Source organism: Odontesthes bonariensis, chromosome 9, assembly GCF_027942865.1.
Source record: "Odontesthes bonariensis isolate fOdoBon6 chromosome 9, fOdoBon6.hap1, whole genome shotgun sequence".
NCBI classification, from domain to species: domain Eukaryota; kingdom Metazoa; phylum Chordata; class Actinopteri; order Atheriniformes; family Atherinopsidae; genus Odontesthes; species Odontesthes bonariensis.
Genome location: NC_134514.1, coordinates 6,715,581 through 6,733,984, shown reverse-complemented (window position 1 = coordinate 6,733,984; position 18,404 = coordinate 6,715,581). Strand labels below are relative to the sequence as shown.

At 41.3% G+C, this 18,404-nt stretch overlaps 1 protein-coding gene across 14 annotated transcripts in view; it reads right to left on the bottom strand.

The window, feature by feature from the left end:
- Positions 1-888: 888 nt before the first annotated feature.
- Positions 889-18,404, bottom strand: part of tenm4 (teneurin transmembrane protein 4) — a 141,049-nt gene continuing 123,533 nt past the window's right edge. For all 14 annotated transcript variants that reach the window (XM_075472874.1, XM_075472875.1, XM_075472877.1 and 11 more), the window contains 5 exons: positions 17,435-17,670; positions 12,318-12,614; positions 9,686-11,300; positions 7,182-7,324; positions 889-3,825 (listed from right to left, as the gene is read on the bottom strand). In XM_075472874.1, coding sequence (XP_075328989.1) covers positions 3,067-3,825; positions 7,182-7,324; positions 9,686-11,300; positions 12,318-12,614; positions 17,435-17,670 — 3,050 coding nt within the window. In that variant the 3' untranslated portion in view covers positions 889-3,066. The remainder of the gene's footprint in view (positions 3,826-7,181; positions 7,325-9,685; positions 11,301-12,317; positions 12,615-17,434; positions 17,671-18,404) is intronic.

The window sequence follows — 18,404 nt, the reverse complement described above, 5'->3', positions numbered from 1 at the left end:
CTTTAAAGAAATCCTCTTTTCCAGAGGCACGATGCGGCTGGAGGCTGAGGCTATCTCAAAGAAAATGAGAGCCACGGATTGAGTATTTCCTTTTGGGGAGTCAAACTAGCTGAAGCAAACATTAGCGTGTGATAGCTTCCTAATGCTTGTCCTTCACACAGAGAGCTCAGTGGCATCCTTGGCTCAAATTAAAGCAAAGTGCAGGAGAACAAATGAGAGCATGGTGTCTGCTGCAGTAAAACAGGCCATGGTGCTTTCTGCTGGGCACTGTGCTCAGCTCTGCCTGCAGCGAGTGTAAATGTTCCAGGCTCCCATGTCTCCACCACATACTGGCTCCCAAACCATCCCGCCTACTGGCAGAATTAGCCCCCTGAGCTGTACTTGTTTCAATAAAGTTATCAAGTTTAAAAACAGTCCCCTAGTGGCTTTTGTAACATCAAAGGATATGTCCTCACATTTGACTGGTGTATTCACAGTAAAGTTTTGCAAAGCATCCCTCGATGCTTGCGTGTCTTATAACACATAAATGCATTTGCTTTAAAGACATTTTCATTAGACTGTACTTTATGATCTGGTGTTCAACCACATGCTCAGTCCATGGGAGAATCTAATGGATAACTAAATAATGGTTCATATTGGTTCAAGTAAATAATGATTCAATGTCCAATATTACATTGTCATTGTATCAAATTATGGTGGACTTATTATAATAAAATGCACTCAAAGATGTAAATGAATGTAGATTCTGTATGATGCATGAACTAAGAACATTTCTAAATTGAGCGCATTAAAATGAATGTAAGATTAACATTTGTTTGATTTTAGTATGAAGTAACAGAATACTTTTTAACATACAAAATAAACAACAGAAACAAAAGGACAAAAAAATAAACACAAAATATTCCCTTTATTTTTTCTACCTTAAGACTACACAGGGTCACCGATGTAGCTCTAAGAGGTATCTACATTTGCATTTTATTTACAGCTTACTCTGATGTCTTCATATTTACACAGTCAAAGAGAAGCGCTAAAAACACAGTGTTGAGAACAAACCAAAACTCAAAATGAGTCCAAAACTTTAGAAAAAGATACAGTCTCATGACGCAACAGTTCTCAGTGCAATATTCCACAATGCAAATATCCTTCATTCATATTATGTTGAACATACATATATATATTTTTTGGAAACAAAATGTCACTGAATCAACCCACATCAGAAAAACTAACCACGTACTGTTTGCTTTATCATTGTACATTTTGACACACTCAACCGTGCTCTCACCACCCCCACACACGGAGACAAGTCCTTATGTTTGATGGAAAAATGACAGTCAACAAGTGTGCAGTGGCTTGGCATAGTTCAAAAAGTACCAGAAGTCAAATGAATGTCATACTTTCCAAAATAGTCTCAACTCCTCTTGAGTTTTCACATCGTGACTTTTTCAAATGAGCAGAAGTAAACTGTCCTTTGCAGTATCCACTGACGGCTTGGGAGGGGGCACAGATGTATGAGAGCTAAAAAGTGTCCACGTGGGTTATTTCCAAGGTTGGCTTGTATAGAGGACCTTTAAACGTCTGTAAACGGGAACTAGTGCACCTGCAGCTCTAATGCATTTCCACCAGCAATGGGACCGGGTGGAGTCCTATTGTGGAGAATGAAAGCACTTTTCAGGCTGACCTGCAGGCAGCCCTGAGGGCAAAGGCATTTTTGAAACCTACAACACAATGCAAAGCCTATCTATCTCTGCAGCCAGTGTGCTAACGAAGCACGTGTGACTGAAGTCACTGGTTTGACCTTCCTTGCCTTACTTTTTAAAAATATTTATTTTATTGGACTCTGTGTTGCGGAATACTGACTTAAGCTCACTGATGAACAAACAGTGCCTTCCCTGAACAATTCAAATCTGTAAAATGCAGTCGATCTGATGAAGTACACAGTAATTGATTTAACTAAACCACCTCCATAGTTTATTCCATGTGTTCAAACACCCTTAAGTATTGTTCAAGTACAACAATTAACAATAGATGGGACAATAATTCACATTTTTTTAAATTCACATTTGTTATACTGTTAATTCATATAGCTATTTATAAAACAAAACTAATATATAATTCAAAACCATTCCTGTAAAATACCATTTGTTGTTTAATACAGACATTAATTCCACAGTATTTTCTTACAGGATTGGCTCTTATGTATTTTTATGATCAACTTGTTTGACCACAGTCAAATTATAAAAAAAGAGAGAGAACAATTAATCCCATGTTTTCTTCCTTTGAAAAAGAAAATCCAGTTAGAAATGAAATAAATCCAAATCAAAAACTGCCCTCTTAACCCTTTTGTTGGCTTTACTATACAATTAAGCAATTTAGCTAATTTTGTAGTTCATAAAAAAGGCCAACGTGCGCAATCCGGGTGCACAGAGACCTTCCAAGCTACGACCACAAAGGGTAAAAAGCCTCCTCTTATAAAATTACAAGACATTACACAAATGAAGGTGCTTTGACAAGTTCAGCTGGGGTTTTGAAGAAGGGCTTCACTGCTAACATAAATCTCTCTCATTATTTATGGATGACTGGGGCTATGAAGGTTTCAAGTATAAAAAAGAACTGATTAACAGAGAAGGAATCTCCTTGGCTGAGGCGCAAAAAAGGCAGAATGGAGCAAGCTTGTGAATAACAATCTGCAAGTCTGGCAGCAGAGTGAGCCAGTGAACATAATGCATTACCAGTACTCCTCTTAGATTCCTTTGAACAGAATCACAAACAGGGATGAGGAAATGGAGTCACAAAAATAAGTCAAAGACATCACAATTTTTCATCCTCTAGCAGCCGCACTTGAAGGGCAAAGACTGTTAAAGAATCGTCAGAAGGAGGAGGGCACTCTTCCAATAATACAGTGCAGCTGATTGCAACCATTTTTTTTTTTTTTTTTTTTTAGAGTATATTAAAAACCAAGTTGAGCACGGTCAAAGAAAAAAAAACGTGGTCATGTACACAACTGTCTTTGGCAAGAAGTCCCATTTCCTACATATGAGTCCTTCACTAGAGAGCCTTGTGCTCATGTCACCTTCGGCCCATTTCGCTCTGTCTCATGAAATGAATGTTGTTGACGCTATCTGCCAGCTCGGGATATTGGTCAACTGAAACTACGTAGTATCCATCGTAGCCTTGCACCTTTCCAGAGCCCAAAAGCTGCTGCTTCTCTCCCTCAGTCCAGGTCCGTGAGCCCTCCTCTCCGTCCCTCAGTCTCTGGCGCTCCCGGGCCCACGCCTGGGCGACAGCTCTCTGCCGGGCCAACTCCAAAATGCGGGTTTTCTCCTCATCCACACTGCTGCCATAACGCGTATTCAGACACAGCGCGCCGTACTGAAGCTGGATGTCAGTAATGCGCCTAGTCCTGCCATTGAGCACAGCGTTGACCTGAGACACTGTCACATTAACGCCATTCTCTAGCGTGCGGCGGCCCACAGTCATGCCGATGAGGGCCAGATCTCCCTCCACTGAACCCAGTTTGACAAAGTAGTGGGTATCCATTCCCATGATAGTGAAGTGAAGGTTTTCAAGGTAGAAGGCATCATTAAGCACTGCAGCCATACGACGTCCGTCCTCATTAGCTAAGCTGATGATGTCAGTACTGATGCGGCTGTCTCGGATGGCAAATTTCACACCTTTCCCAAAAATGGAGCCACCAGAGGCAAAGATCTTCTTGTCCTCGGTCTGAGGACATCCAGCACTTCTGGCTTTGTAGATCTGACCAAAACGTTCCAGCTTCACAAAAGCCTTCAGCTGCCTCTGAACCTCACACTGAACACCCAACAGAGACTGCAGAAGAAAGACAATAGTGTTTAGTCACAGCCCCTGCAGCAGCTACACACACAGGATACAATCTTTTCTGTTTTCTCTCTGAGCGAGAAATTGATTAAAAAAATACAGTTTGAAGATTTTGTTCACAACATTTACCACTCGTTTGGCTTGTAACCTTTATCCTTGCCGACGAAGCAGTCCTGTTGGCTTTTAGATGCGTTCTTTTCAAAACTGAGATTGCTACTACTTCATTAACACCATCTCTGCAGTGCCACAGCTACAGAGTGTCTTTTGTATTAACATGTAGGACTGAATGATGATGATTTGACATTATACAAAGAACTGACTGGAGAAAACAATGAATAAAGTTCAAACCCTCTCAAATAGCTTTTAAAGGTTCCTAATAAATTGAAAGACGACACAAAAATGACATCATTCTTATTAAGCTTCCTTATTACATTATTTTAAAAAAAAGGGGAAGAAATTGCTTCTGAGTGCCAAAGAAGAAACTATGATAATTTAAAGATGTGATCGCACCACAGACATTCAAGGTAGAGGCAGAGGTGTTTGTCAGCTAATGCAAATCCGTCTGATCATTTGCGACAGGCATGATATTTTGAAAATGGTTGAAACTGCTGTCTTCTGACAGCTCTGCTGGGCCAAATATGAAACAAGAATTTGTTGGTAACTAGTGTATACAGAGTAACTCATTTCTTAAGGCATCAAAAGAGATACCAAAGGGCCTTAAGCTAAGTTGATATTTGGTCTTAATACTACTTGACAAGAGATATTCTTCAAGAAGAAAGAAAGATGTTAAAATCAAAAGATGATGATAAAATGATGTGAAATGGAAACTGGCCAGCACACAGTGAGTTGGTTGCCTGAGTGCATGTAAGCAACAACTAAAAGGCTCTCAGATGTTCTGCCTTCATACCATCATCCAATATATGAGGTTGCAAGGATCCTGAGGAGTTTTGTCATGAGTAACATTCAAAGTCTTCATGACAGTTTTCTAATTCTGACTTTCTGTGCCTCAGTTACAGGGTGGCTGGGGGGGGTTGGGTGGGGCTCAGGAGAGTAAAGCGTGCTGTGATGACCAGCATGCCTGCCTCTTCTTTGACGTGACACCACATAAGGGGAGACACATGAAGGGGGAGGAGGCAGATGTGCTCTGGGGCTCCTCAGAAATCATGGCTTGGGGGGAATATTTCACACCATGCCACTCCACGTTTGTTTACTGTGCCAGCGTGTGACCTGTTCAGCTGTTCCAGGGGCGGTGGGGGACAGAGGGCAATGTCCTCCACTTTACTGAAACAGCCTCCCGGGACACTCCAAGAGAGGCATCATTCACATAGCAGGGGGTGCAATCAGCCTCCAGCAGAACTCTGAATGAGAGAACAAGCCTTACAGAGCGCAGACCTCATCTGTCTGTCCCCTCATGGCATTTTTCAATCTGTGTGTGGACTGAGCAGCATAGCAAAAAAAGAGGCTTAAACAGATAGAGACAGAGAGGCAGCTATACCTTTCTTCTGAATGGAATGAAATTAAAGTACTGACATATAACATGTAGTTTCAAAGTTATATTCATGCTTGAAAGAACCCTGCACTTAACTGGGCTGGTCTGGCCATCTCATGTGAGGATCAACATGGTTTCAGGGGCAGAAAGTGTGGATAATAATATCATACCTCGCCTCGTAAACAAGGTAAAGATTAATTATCTCAGTTCCTCCATTTACAGGAGCAAGTGCAGAGGTGTGCTGAAGGAAAAGCTTCCTCACAAACAGAAATAAATCTTCATATATATTTTTTTTTTATTGATTTATTCATTTGAGAGAAATTCAGTCTGTCTGTCTCTGTGTTTCTAAACATATGACTGAGGCCCTGGGTTTTTGTGGTTCTTAGTGAAGGAAGCACGATATAAACTAAACCTCAGATATGACACATTAAAGCTGCAGTCTGCAACTCTTTTTCAAGCATAATGCCTGGAACTGTCCGGGGATTCTGAAAGTAAATACCCCAATACAAAAAAAAAAGAGTTCTCTATGTCCCCTATATGTCCCGCTAGGTCCCTCCAAAGCCAGCAGGTTTATTTACAAAATTGCAGACCGGACCGGTAAAAGGTAACCAATCAGGTTTACGAGCTGGGCTCTGCTGCCTGTCAATCACCGATTGTGCACGCGTGATACAAGGTAGGCTCGTCCCCACGCTTATTTATCTAGACTATTGAACTTCATTACGGGCTAGTCTACTTACTGTGTCTTCCATGATCGCAAATGACAGGTGAGTTGATGAATGAGGAGTCGTGTAGGCGCATCTGGCGTGCACGTCTACGTGCACGAGTTCTCGTGTGTTTTGAAGGGGCGGGACAGGAAGTTGAATAACTTTTTATTTTTCGGTTAAAAAATAAGCATTTCTTGCATTTTGCGACTACGGAGGTCACCGTTTTCAACTTCAAGCGTTCTGATAGATGATGTAAACTCTTAAAATGCCAAAAAGTAGGACTTTACGTATGACAACAACAAATCTTGCAGACTGCAGCTTTAAGTCGAAGTCTTATGAAGAATTATTTCATGAAACAGATGTTGCAAAATGAAAGCCTAGTGTGTAACTGAAAGTAAGATTTGATATTTTTTTTATAAAGTATCCATAAAAAAAATCAGAAATCAATGTGGAAACAAGATGGAAAAAAAAAATCAGGAGTGTGGAAATAAGACTCAGAGTGCTCATGGCACATTTTAAATCAGCACCTTTCAGATTTATTATACCCTCTTGGTGTGGTTGGGCTCGTTATGTTTGGCTGGTCAGATCAAAGGTCATGGATGACCTTGTATGATATAGTCCCAGTAGCTTTTTGGCTTACAAATGAAGAAAACATTTTAATGCAAATAAGCATCAAGGCAGCAGCTGAAGTGTCCTTCAACGTGGATCTGTACCTTTGATGGGTGCCGTTCACTTGTCTAGTTGTAACCAAATGCATGAAAACAACAGTGGCCTCTTCAATAATTCAAGTGAGTTGGGGCCAACTTAAAAGGGCTGATAGAAAGCAAGAATTAGAGCATGTCTACTTCTTTTCAGTCCTTGGCAACAGTGTAAAACTGAGATTAAATCAATGGCCAGTGGTGGAGGGAATGGAGACTGGATTTCCCTAATGGCAGGACAATTACAAGAGCTGTTTAGCCTGACCCCATTCCCCAAGATGAAGACAAGAGCCAGAGACCTGGCTCACTGGGCCATGTTTGGCCTGATAGCTGGCACATCCTTTGGGAATCTGGCTACACAGAGCATGCCTGTTTGCTAATGATGTTGGAAATGAAAGGAACTGAAGTAGAAGATGATCTGTGGCAGGAAGAAAGCTGAAATAGATGAGCGGCTACCTTGGTGCTATCCCACTCCTGTGTCTTGATCTGGGTGCGGACTAACTCGTAGGATGGCTCCATGGTCTCTGTGCTTGGTTTACGATAACCAGGGATAACGTTGTACAGCTGGAAGCCAAAGGTCACCAACCAGCTGTTCACATCTGTAAGGGAGGAGTCAAAACATGGATGCACATAAATACTATTAACAGACACAACCATTGCTGGACTGAGACAAACCATGGAAAACACTGATTGAATCATTTGAAACAGTTGAAATTTTGTGGTTGAGTGGAGGTCTTCTTAAGACTTCTATATCTGGAGGAGCACATGATTTGTTTGTAAAAGTGAACAAGCTATCCGAAACACTTGAGGTGGTGGTAATGACTCATGTCCACTCCTGCAGGTGCCACACTAATGGCCCACAGCTGGGTCCCACAAACGACATCTGAGAGCATCTGCTGTGCTGATAATTACATTCTGTAATTTCATGTCACCAGAGACGTCAACATCAGATATTTTTAACACTTAGCAGGTTCTTTTACAGTAATATTTCTCTAATGAGATGGGAAGAGAGAAAGTGACATGTTTAAAATTTATATCCTTGCAATACTAATAATAACGTGGTCCATCAAAACACAGCCAAAAATACTGTGGTTGTAGGTGCTGCTGCAATCCGCTGTAAAATGCTGTCAATAATTCTGAGTACCACAGAGAAGGTTCCAGCCATGGCAGGAAGCAAAAACCCATTAAAACTGAGCCATTTGCATCTCTCCCCTGTTATGGACAGCAGAATCATTGCTGTGACACCTGGGGGGCAGGTTTGTCACAGGCTGGCACTGCCACATTGTGGCACCTGACAAAGCACCTGATTTTTTAAATAAGAATTTGCTTGAGGACAATGAAAGGACCCTGGTAATTTAGTGAAAGGAATGTAAATGTCAGTGTCATCAATCACAATTGAGGTAGACCCACTAAAATGTATCTACTGGTCTGTTTAGCATTCAAATGCCAGTCAGCCCCTAATGGAGGATTGTGAAGCTCAACGGTATTCTGATAGGCAGGCGGCTAAATGGCTTTGTTGAACAGAAAGACGTCGAAGGCTGGATGCCACCTGAGCGGAAATTGCCTATATTTTACCTCTCGGTGTGTCTACATTCTGTAAAATCCAATTAGTTAAGTCTACTTTGAAAAAGCATACAATAAGAATAAACCTACCATTTCTATTCCATTAAATTGATTGCACACCTTTTGTCTAATTGGATTTTACCCTTCAGTTAAATAAATAAAGGGTAAAAAGTAAATAAAATAAAACATTCATATATCCATTATCGAGTTAACAAAAATGCTGAAGTAATGCAGAGAATTAGATAACACATTTATGAAGAAGATCTGACTGAGATGATTGTTTTTATTGCAAAATATTCACAGAGTTCTGTTAACAGTGTAATTTCCCTTCCAAAAGAAGAGGTTGATACAACTGGCCCCGGCTAAGGTTTGTATGGATCCATTGTGTTTTCCTTCCCCACTGGGGTGCTTTCACTGCCATTTACCTCCCCCCTACCACAAAAAAAGGAGTATTTCTGGGAAAGATCTGAGTGTTCAACAACCAAGAGGGCTTTGCCGAACAACTCTGTTCCCTTTGAGCACTTTTAAAATGATAGCCACTGGATACATGCACAAGAATAAATGCACACACACACACACACACACACACACACACATACGCCCCATCTCAGATTCTCAGCGAGGGAGCTCTTTAAAACCTACTAGCCACACTGCTTTTCAATTTAATTCATGAAGGGTCTGTTGCTCCAACTGAGGCTTGTTCTTTAGAATACAAATAATAGAAAAATATAAATAATTTCTTTGCTGCAAGCAAAAGCAGTTTCAAACATAAATGAAGGTTTAGGTTTTGAGTCTTCTTCTACCTTTATACAGTGACAAGTAGTTAAATACATCCATGATTGTTTTAGCAGCAGCAAAAACCTGCAAACCTGTAGTTTTAGATTGTGAGAGTCTATGTCTCATCTGTTCAACTATCATGCTTAACGTTTTGATGTTTAATATAAAAGTTCCATAATTCATGACACAGATTATATTTCTTTTTCAGACCAATCTGGAAAAGTGGATGATAACCACATCATCTCTTTCAATCATTCTGAGGATATCTTCTTGTAAAAATTAAATCTACATCTCGTATTCATCGGATCTTTTGTCATAATTGCGATGAGTCTTATCCTTATTGCCAGATGGAAAGTCCTAATCATAGGATTCTGTTATGTGACTGCAGTACAACCATGTAAAACACATACTTCCCAAAAGCTTGCAATGAGTCTTAGAAAACAACTAGCTTTATTGCAGATAATGGCAGCTGTCGTTTTAAACGAAACTTGGTTGCAATACTTTTAGACACCTATTTGTTATGGTTTATCCAGTATAACTGCACTTTTCATTTAAATGATTCATTTTTCAAAGTCAGCCATCTCACTACTGTGAATCTTGGGTGTGTGAAGTGAACTTACCCGTCATGTAGCACTTTGTCTCCTCATTATTGCTGAGGGGATTGTTGCTCTTGAACAAGTACAAGTTGAATGGCACAATATGGTTGCTGTTCAGACGTTTCCAAATCTCATGGTCTGGTGTTGTCCAGCGGCCAGCGAGGACATCGTAATCTCGTCTGCCCATGTGGATCAGTTTACTAAGAGGCTCATACAGTCCTCCTTGGTAGCCGAGTATGAGCTGGAGACTGGGGTTGGTGTCAAGGTAAACCTCCCCAAACGCTGTGTGGAGGATCTGCTTGATCATGAGTCCTGAACCACTGAACACAGCCAAAGGCGTGCCTATGTTATCACATGCCACATAAAACTCATCCCCGCTGCTTAACTCCATGGCAAACAGATGTCCTTGTAGGTCATAATACAGTGAGGTGATCTCAGAGCTGGAGTGATTGTACATATGGGTGACCCGAGTGGGGCTGGACAAATCAGCATAGAAAAACTGGAGGTGGTGGCCCATGCTGCTTCTGCTGGACACCCTCCTGCCCAGGCCATCGTAACGGTACTTGATACTCCATCCACTAACTTTGTTGTACACCTTGGTCAACAGGCCAGCTGAGTTATACTCAAAGTAATCATTTCCTCGCTGCTTGAGGAAACCATCCTCATCCATTCTGTACTGAATATCTCCCAAGCGAGTAATGCGGTCTCTAATATCATAGCGTAGAGGAGTGAGGCGTGCACTATTTCCAGGGCTGAGGAGGTGCAAGTTGCCATTTAGGTCATAGCTGTACCTCCACAGAGGCTTGTCATTGATGGAGACCACCTGAAGTTGCCCATCAGCATCATACTCATACGCGTAGCGTGTGGTGTTGGCATAAGGTCCAACTTTCAGCTCCTTGGCCACCACACGCCCCATGTTGTCATATTGCACCATCATCCAGTACATGAGTGAACGGAAAATCTCATACTGGACCTCCTTAACTCGACCATAACCATCAAAGTGTTTGGTGTGGGTCATCACAGCAGTCGTTATAATTTGGTTTATGTCATAATAGATCACTCCAAATTTGCCAAACTGCTCTGTTTTGCCAGATACATCATCATAGCGATACAAGTCGATTGGTAACGGTGTTTCGTTAATGACAGCCTGCATGCTGGTGACTCGGAAACTGTTGTCATAGACGTAGTCAAATCTGGCGTTGACCATGCCCTCTTCACTGAATCTGAAGATCTGCCTGTCAATCAGTGGGCCAATCTGACGGTAGCGGATGGTGCAGGTGAAGCCTTCACTCTGCAAGTTAACAGTCTTCAACATTCCTGCCACCTCATCATAGGAGAAACCAATGCGTGTGGTGTCATAGAGAATTTCCAGCATCTTTGAGAGCTTTCCGTATTTGTAGATGACCCTGCGGCCTGTGCCCAGGTAGGTGGTCTGCAGCAACTGGCCATCCTCACTATAGTCTTGGAGCACTGAAGCGTTACCTTCAGGGGGGTGGTAGGTGTTTCTGTAGTAACCGATGGAGCGAGATGTCTCTAGTGTCTGCCGTGCTACGTTGGGCATGGTCACAGAGGAGAGTCGATCATTTTTATCAAATTCAAAGATATACTGCCTCTGGCTGTAGAGCAGCAGCACCATAGACTGTGAAGAGAGGAGGAAGCAGAGTGTTCTTTGTGAAATATCAATACAGTGTAAGATTGATTTTATTTAAAAGCCTCACTTTGGAGGCAATATATATGATATGTTGCTATTACATGAACAGACAGTCTGGAATAAAAATAAAGCAAATTGATTCTAAATAACCATTAATTTACACAAAGTTGTGATCCAGTAAAACAATTACAGAAACATTTAGGAGATAAAAGTTATTACCTGTAATTTTTTTGTCAATATGGTGGAACTTGGAAAAAAAAAACTGTGTGATCGCATGCCCCCCATAACAGAACTTTAATATACTCTGTGGAGCAAGGCTGAGTAAGGACAAATCTAATTCCAAGCACAGAAATGGAGATGTTCCTCTAAATTTAATATTTCCTCAAGGGATGTTGTTGCAAACAAGCTGCTTCTCGTATTTCTAATTTGATCTGAACAGCATGTGGGATCTGAATGTTTCACAACTCAGCAAATCTGAAAATCTTAATCTGTCTTGAACTAATAAATGATGCCTCTAAATCTGCTGTAAGGCTACAGTATCTGGCTACATCTACAGTAATTACTTAGAAGTTGATGAAAACTTCTGTAAACTATTAACAAGGTGACTGTCTGCCATTTCCATAGTAAATGTATAAGTTGGAGAATAGCAGCTCTTCACTTTCCCCTACATTCATTCCTTCAATTAGTGAGAAGAAAGTGACATTTCTCTCAGTTTTTTTTCACCACAGCTATTTCTGCTTGAACTTTGCTGTCAGACTAAGGTAACAAAGTATAGCGTCTTCTGGGCTCTAGACACTTTTAATTACATTTTGGCTCATATCTGTGTGTGCAGTACACACTCGGCAGGAGAATTACAAGTTCATTTCTAACCCGTCTTAACTCTCACGTCAAGTTTCTTATGCAAACACACCTCCACAGCTTATTCCTACAACGTGTCTCTTCAAAGTTTATTACATTTTTATCTTTAAACCATTTAATCTTCATCAAAACTCCAGCAATTCATACCTTCTCAAGGTAAGTGTAGGTCCAAGATTTCCCATCGGCAAATATCTGGGAAGTGATTCTGCCATTCTGATCGTACTCCATGCGTACAGACATGGTTCCTCTTTGGATACCTGCCACGTGCCCTCCACTGGAGTAGGTGACATTGACTGCAGTCAGACGACTGCTTGGTGCCCACAGAGTGGGCCGACCGGCATGATCATAATGGATCCGTAAAGTGAACTTCCTGTGATCATCATAGACCTTTTCTGTCCTGGTGATTCGATCAAAGTCCAATGAGAGCAAGTTCCTGTTATGGACCTATTGGGGAAGAAGCACGGAATTAGAAACATTTAATTTGAACAAAGGACCTCCATCAAGAAGGAAGAGACATGTTTAGAGCTTTGAAATGATGGGATGGAACTTGTGCACAACTCCTCTGAAGTGAAACCTTAAGAAGAGCCTTTAATCACCAAGTGATTATTCTATATTATTCTTTTCCAAGCATTTAATTTCAACAGAGGCGCTCTATCTTAGGACTGCAGGAGCCACCGAAGTAATGAAAATGTAAAAAGGAAGACATTTCTTTGTTTGTATAAAGATTCAGTAGTTGTAGTGGGAATTAGCCTATTCATGGAAGAAACAGTAGAGTCACATTGATCATTAAATTCATTTTTACTGCTTACCGAAAATAATTAATGTGTGTAGAGATGTGCAAATTGTAAAAGAGGATAGAAAAATCTCTTCTTCTCTAATGTGACCAACCACCTTTGGCGAAGAACATTGATCTCTGGCTTCACTGAGATCACAGCACATACAAATCACTTTGAGGAGTCTCGGCTTTAGCAGGAAGCTCACGTGCTGTCGCCAAAAAGATGAACAAACATTTCTATTATTAACATTAAGTCAAAAGCCTCTTTAAGTAAAGGATACAAAAGGAAAATAAATTAAAGAGGGGACAAGGGATTATACTGACTATCAGAGCAAATCTCCGTACAAAACCATTGTTTTACACATCATCTGGTAATTTGAGGTAAAATGGGGGTTGTAGAGGTTTACGGCTATAACTGAACTATGCTTCTGAATCTGTAGCTATTTATCACATTTTTTTCTCCCCTTATTAATCTTCAGAATGTGTCTTTGGGTGTGTTATCATTTGGCTAAGTAAAAGGCTTGCCAAGGCTTAAAAACGTCTTACAGAGGCTCAGAAAGCAACTTCTGGCTGCTTTCCAGATACATCCCACAAAGCAGGTCACACAGGGCTTACTAAGAAACCTCCCTTTTTCAATCTCACATTGAGAAATGGACGCTTGGGTTTCTCATCTGTGAAGGGACAATTACACCAGAGGCAATTAATGGCACTGATACCTAATTGAGAGGATTACTTTCAGTAAAACCAACAGAATCACGAGCAGCAGAAATCCTTAGATATTTGGAAATGCATAAGTAATAACAGTACTAAGACTGAGGTGGATGGGGGTCCTTCAGTTGATGTAGAAATAAGATTAGGGTCTATGTTGCTATTTTCCCTCGTTATCTTTCAAATTCTTTCACAAATGTCAGACTTCACTGAAATTATTACCTTTTAGTCCTAAATAGAAGTTATTGTATATTAAAGACCAAGACCCCCCCCCCCGCTCTGGCATTTCCTGAAACTCTCTGTTCAGTGTTTTAGACTCTTTTTTTAGGCAGCAGAAGCCTGATTTCTTTTCAGAAAAGTTCCTCATGCCAAGCTCTGGCTTGCCAAAGACTCATGCTGCAGAAGGAAAAAATAAAAAAATCCGAACCAAAGTTCCCATGAGAACAGGAACCCACTCAAGGGTAATAATTTCAAATTGGACGTCACCTCTAAGGGGAATATCTGAAAGAAAGTAGGTGTGTGTCTGTGGGGGAAATGAGACGTTGCAGGGCACCACGTTTGCAATGATAGATTTCTAACTGTTCTCTGCATAAAACATCATAGCAACATCTAATCTCCCAATCAATATCAAAGATTTTTGTCTAAAAAAAGACAATCTCAGTCTGTCATTTTACAAGTGAAACTGCCTTTAATGAGTTATCATAATTAATTCAGTTTAGTTAATTAACAACAGCCGCGTTTGATCTCAAACTGTAACCAAATTAAATGTCTTTTTTGTTCCTAACATGCATCTCTTTTGATCCTGTTACTTTGCCGAATTAATGTAAGTCATAAAGGGATGCAGGCGAGGGGGTGCCTAAAAACCATATGGCATTGTAGACTGGGAAAAGTGGGGACCACAGATGACTTGTTTAGACTTCAGACATGAAAAATGCAACACCATAAACACATGCCTGTGTGGATCCACGGTGTAGTAACACAGTCAGAGTAAACCCAGATAGTACTGATCTGGTTTCTTCTGTCTTTCCTTCTCACATCAACACATAATCTGTGAATCAGAGCTATACAATTCCCTCTCTTGCTCCTCTTCGTATCTGTTTTGTATTCCAACCCCCCGCCTGCCCCCTCCAGCCGCACATTGCCACACTCTCACCCCGCCACCCACGTAATATCACTTGACATGTCACTCAAGGTCGCTCAATGATTCCAGCACTGTTCATCCCCTCTGTTTTTGCCATTAGGCTGCTCCCATTTCCTATCTCACCCCTGGGGCCATTGTCTGTAACATACATTAGAAGCTTTCACTTGCAAAGGGGCGACAGGGCCATTAAATGAACAGCCAGTGACAGACAAAGTGGCACCTCCCCATTAGCAGTGTTGTCTCTAAGGGTCCGTTTATACTAATCTGTTTCTATATCGTTTCTATCGCGGATGCACTGTCCATTTACATTAAAATACTGGAATACGACTTCATAGGTGGAAGGATTCAAATACGCCGGAGCCCACGTAAGCATTCGCATACGATGCTGATTTTAGCAGTTGTAAACGGGGAGAAACGGGGATACGCAGTGCTGAGCTCTAGCTATTCGGCTTTTATAATGAGAACCCAGCCACAGCAGCAACGCAAGCCGTACATGGAGCACCGCTTTTGGGTTAGACCGGGAAGAAGCAGCGCATGGTGGGACAATTTCGTGGACCAAGTTGTTGTCGCCGAAGAATGGCGTGAGAACTTTCGAATGTCCAGAGCAGCCCTGATAAATCTGTTAATATAAAGCAGTTGCTCATGCTCCAGATGCAAGGGCGATCATGTGATGTGATGGCTGATTAGTCATGTGACTAGCGAATCAGCCGATTCCCGTTTCAGTGTAAATGTAAATAGTTTGCAAGACGCCGACACGAAGAAATGGTGAAATGAATTAATGTAAACAGAGCCTAAAAGAATGTGGATGACAACTTAACCAAAGTTGCTATTTGCTTTACACAGCCAAGGAAAACAATACGAGCAGGACATGTTTTTTCTTCATTTGTGTTCTCTGTGTTAATAATTATGTCCAGTGGGTCATTTTAAATGCTTTGCATTAGGTGTTTTTTTTTCTATACTCTTCACCTCTTTACTCTATACCCTTTGTGCAGCTGTGGCATTATTGTTAGGCTATTTCATTTCATGCCATTTGCCAATTTGCTGTCCTAGCAATCCTAGCATGTTTGGCAAAACAGGTTTTGGTATCTTTTTAACTTTGTCATAGTGTGAACAAGACCTTGATCAGTATATGGCAAAATAAATTAATAAATAAATGTCACTGTCAGTTTTACAGCTCCAGTGCCACTCGACATGAATCCAGCTCCATCATGTCTGCTGCTATGACTGAACTTTACAGATTGTTCATTTTTTAGTGTCTGCAGCTTTGAATCCAAGTGGGAAACTGCTGCTCCTGATACTCAGAACCTCTTTTGAGTTTTCTAAACATGCGCTCACGTGTAATATAAAATAAGAGTGAGAAAATAAACACTGTAATTTCTAACCTGTTCTATGAGTGATAACTCAAAGCCAAAATCTCAGCACAGATGTTGTCTTTAACGTCTGTGGATGGATGATTTTTAACATTTTTTTAATGTTTTAGTTAGGATTTTACAAAGGTTAGGAAATGGCTTGCAGGTAACAGCTGGGTAAGACACATTTCAGCCACTGTTCCAGACTCATTCAAAACAGAAAAATATGCAAATAAGAACAGCTACATAGGGAATTCAGCTGAATTGACACACAAGGTACAGTAAACAGAGAGTAGGAGAGAGGTAAACATATGGTACTGTCAACCACATTAACCACAATCATAGTAATATCCCACATCTGGGGATTTTCTTTTATTGTTGTGGGAACACAAATAATACAAATAATAAAAAGCAATTCGCTGGGTCTCCAGTTTCTCATGTCTGGAGTTCACAGAGATTCTTGTGTTTGCTTTCGCAGCTATCGAAAGAGCTTTTGTCACGCCATGCTCATTGCTCAGACCTTTTAATATTAGAGTTCGTAGAAGTGGCTCTGGCGAGTAAATAACAATGGACAGAGGCAGCAGCTAATTCTCAAGAGAGTTATTCAACACTTGTGGGCGGGGCTTATTTGGTGTAGGAAAGAGTTTACAGAGCTCATTTAGTAACACACAAGCGGAAAAGAAACAAGGGGATGGTCTCTGCTCATATTTTAAGGCTCTCTAAGCATTATATGCCCCCATTAAAGCTGCAGTCGGCAGGTTTTCAAAATTGCGAGTCTAAAGTCGGAAAATTCGAACTGATACAACTTTCAGGTCCCTCCCCCAACCTCTAACAAGCTCCGAATCGCCCCCCAAACCCCTCCCCCTCTGTGGACGAGGTTGTGCACGTGAGTTCACACCAGTGTGAGCGCACACAAGCTGGGGCAGACTCACGCTCAGCAGCGTGTGCACAAGCTGTGATTGACAGGTAGGATTCCTCCACCCTAACTTGATTGGTTAAAAACAGCCGGGAGCGCTCGGTTTTTGCAAGCATGATTACAGGCTTCAGAGGGAGCTACAGAATTCGTTATTTTTCCTAAACAGCCTATTTAATATTCTACTTCCAGAATCCCATGACAGTTCAAGCTAATATGACTAAAAAAAAGTTGCCGACCGCAACTTTAAGCACAAGTCTAAACCTTACCGAATCGTTTAGGTAAGAGATGATGAGGAAACAGACACGTATGAATGGCATAATGATGAAAACCCCTGCGTATAGCCATTGCTCAATCTTGCCAAAACAGCATACTTACTCTTAATCTGCGTCCATACACAGTGACTTGGCCCCGAGCTTGCTCCTTCCTCTGTCTCCACTCCACCAAGTTAAGGCCATTGTCGATAGCCAATGTTACGTTCCTCTTGCTGACTGTGGGGTTGACCGTCCCAGCCAGTAGATGAGGCTCAGTGTACAAGGATACCTCCATGCCATTGGCCAAAACTAGCCGCAATGAGCCATCCAAACCAATAAAGTAGCTGTTCCGAACTTGTTCTGGTGATTTAGAGAAGACATAGAGGAAAACGACTGCAGTTAGTAGGGAGGAAATAGTAAGAGATTTTTGCAGCTGATATAAGACAACTAAATCTAATATTCCTCTCAGTGAGACACAAACATAATGACCTAAAATGGCTGCACAGCAAAAAGAAAGCCAGCAGTATTAAACTGAACCACTGCGGTAATATCGAGTCTATGACAACAGAGATCAATAGTGAGAGGTTTCACAGCACCAGTAAAGTTTTACAGCTGTTGCAGCAGCCTGGAGGATAAGGGGAGATGGAAATATCAAAGCTGCCTGCTCGCCTCTGGCCACAGAGAAGGCGGGGCATGCACATAAACACATACTAAGAAGGGATAAATTTGAACCTGTCCCTACTGTGATGGCAACCTCTGTAACAGTACAGGATCGGTGGAAAATGTTTCCTCTGAGTGCTTTATATACATCCAGCAGGGAATGCCTCCTCATTGCCTCTCATAAGTAGACTGACAAGGACCAGGATGAATATCCCAGAATATCATTCAGTGTCAGTAAAACACTAGTTTACTGACTTCATTTATAAGAAGACAATAATGAAAGAAAGTGGCTGTGGCAGCTTCTTTACAGTGGATGGAGAACAGTAACAAGCAATACATGGAACGATGGAGTTGAATCTTTCTTTGGCACAAACCGCCAGTAGGTGGGGTGTGCTTTTGCAATGTAAGAAATGAGCAGAGGAGGCAGGGCGGAC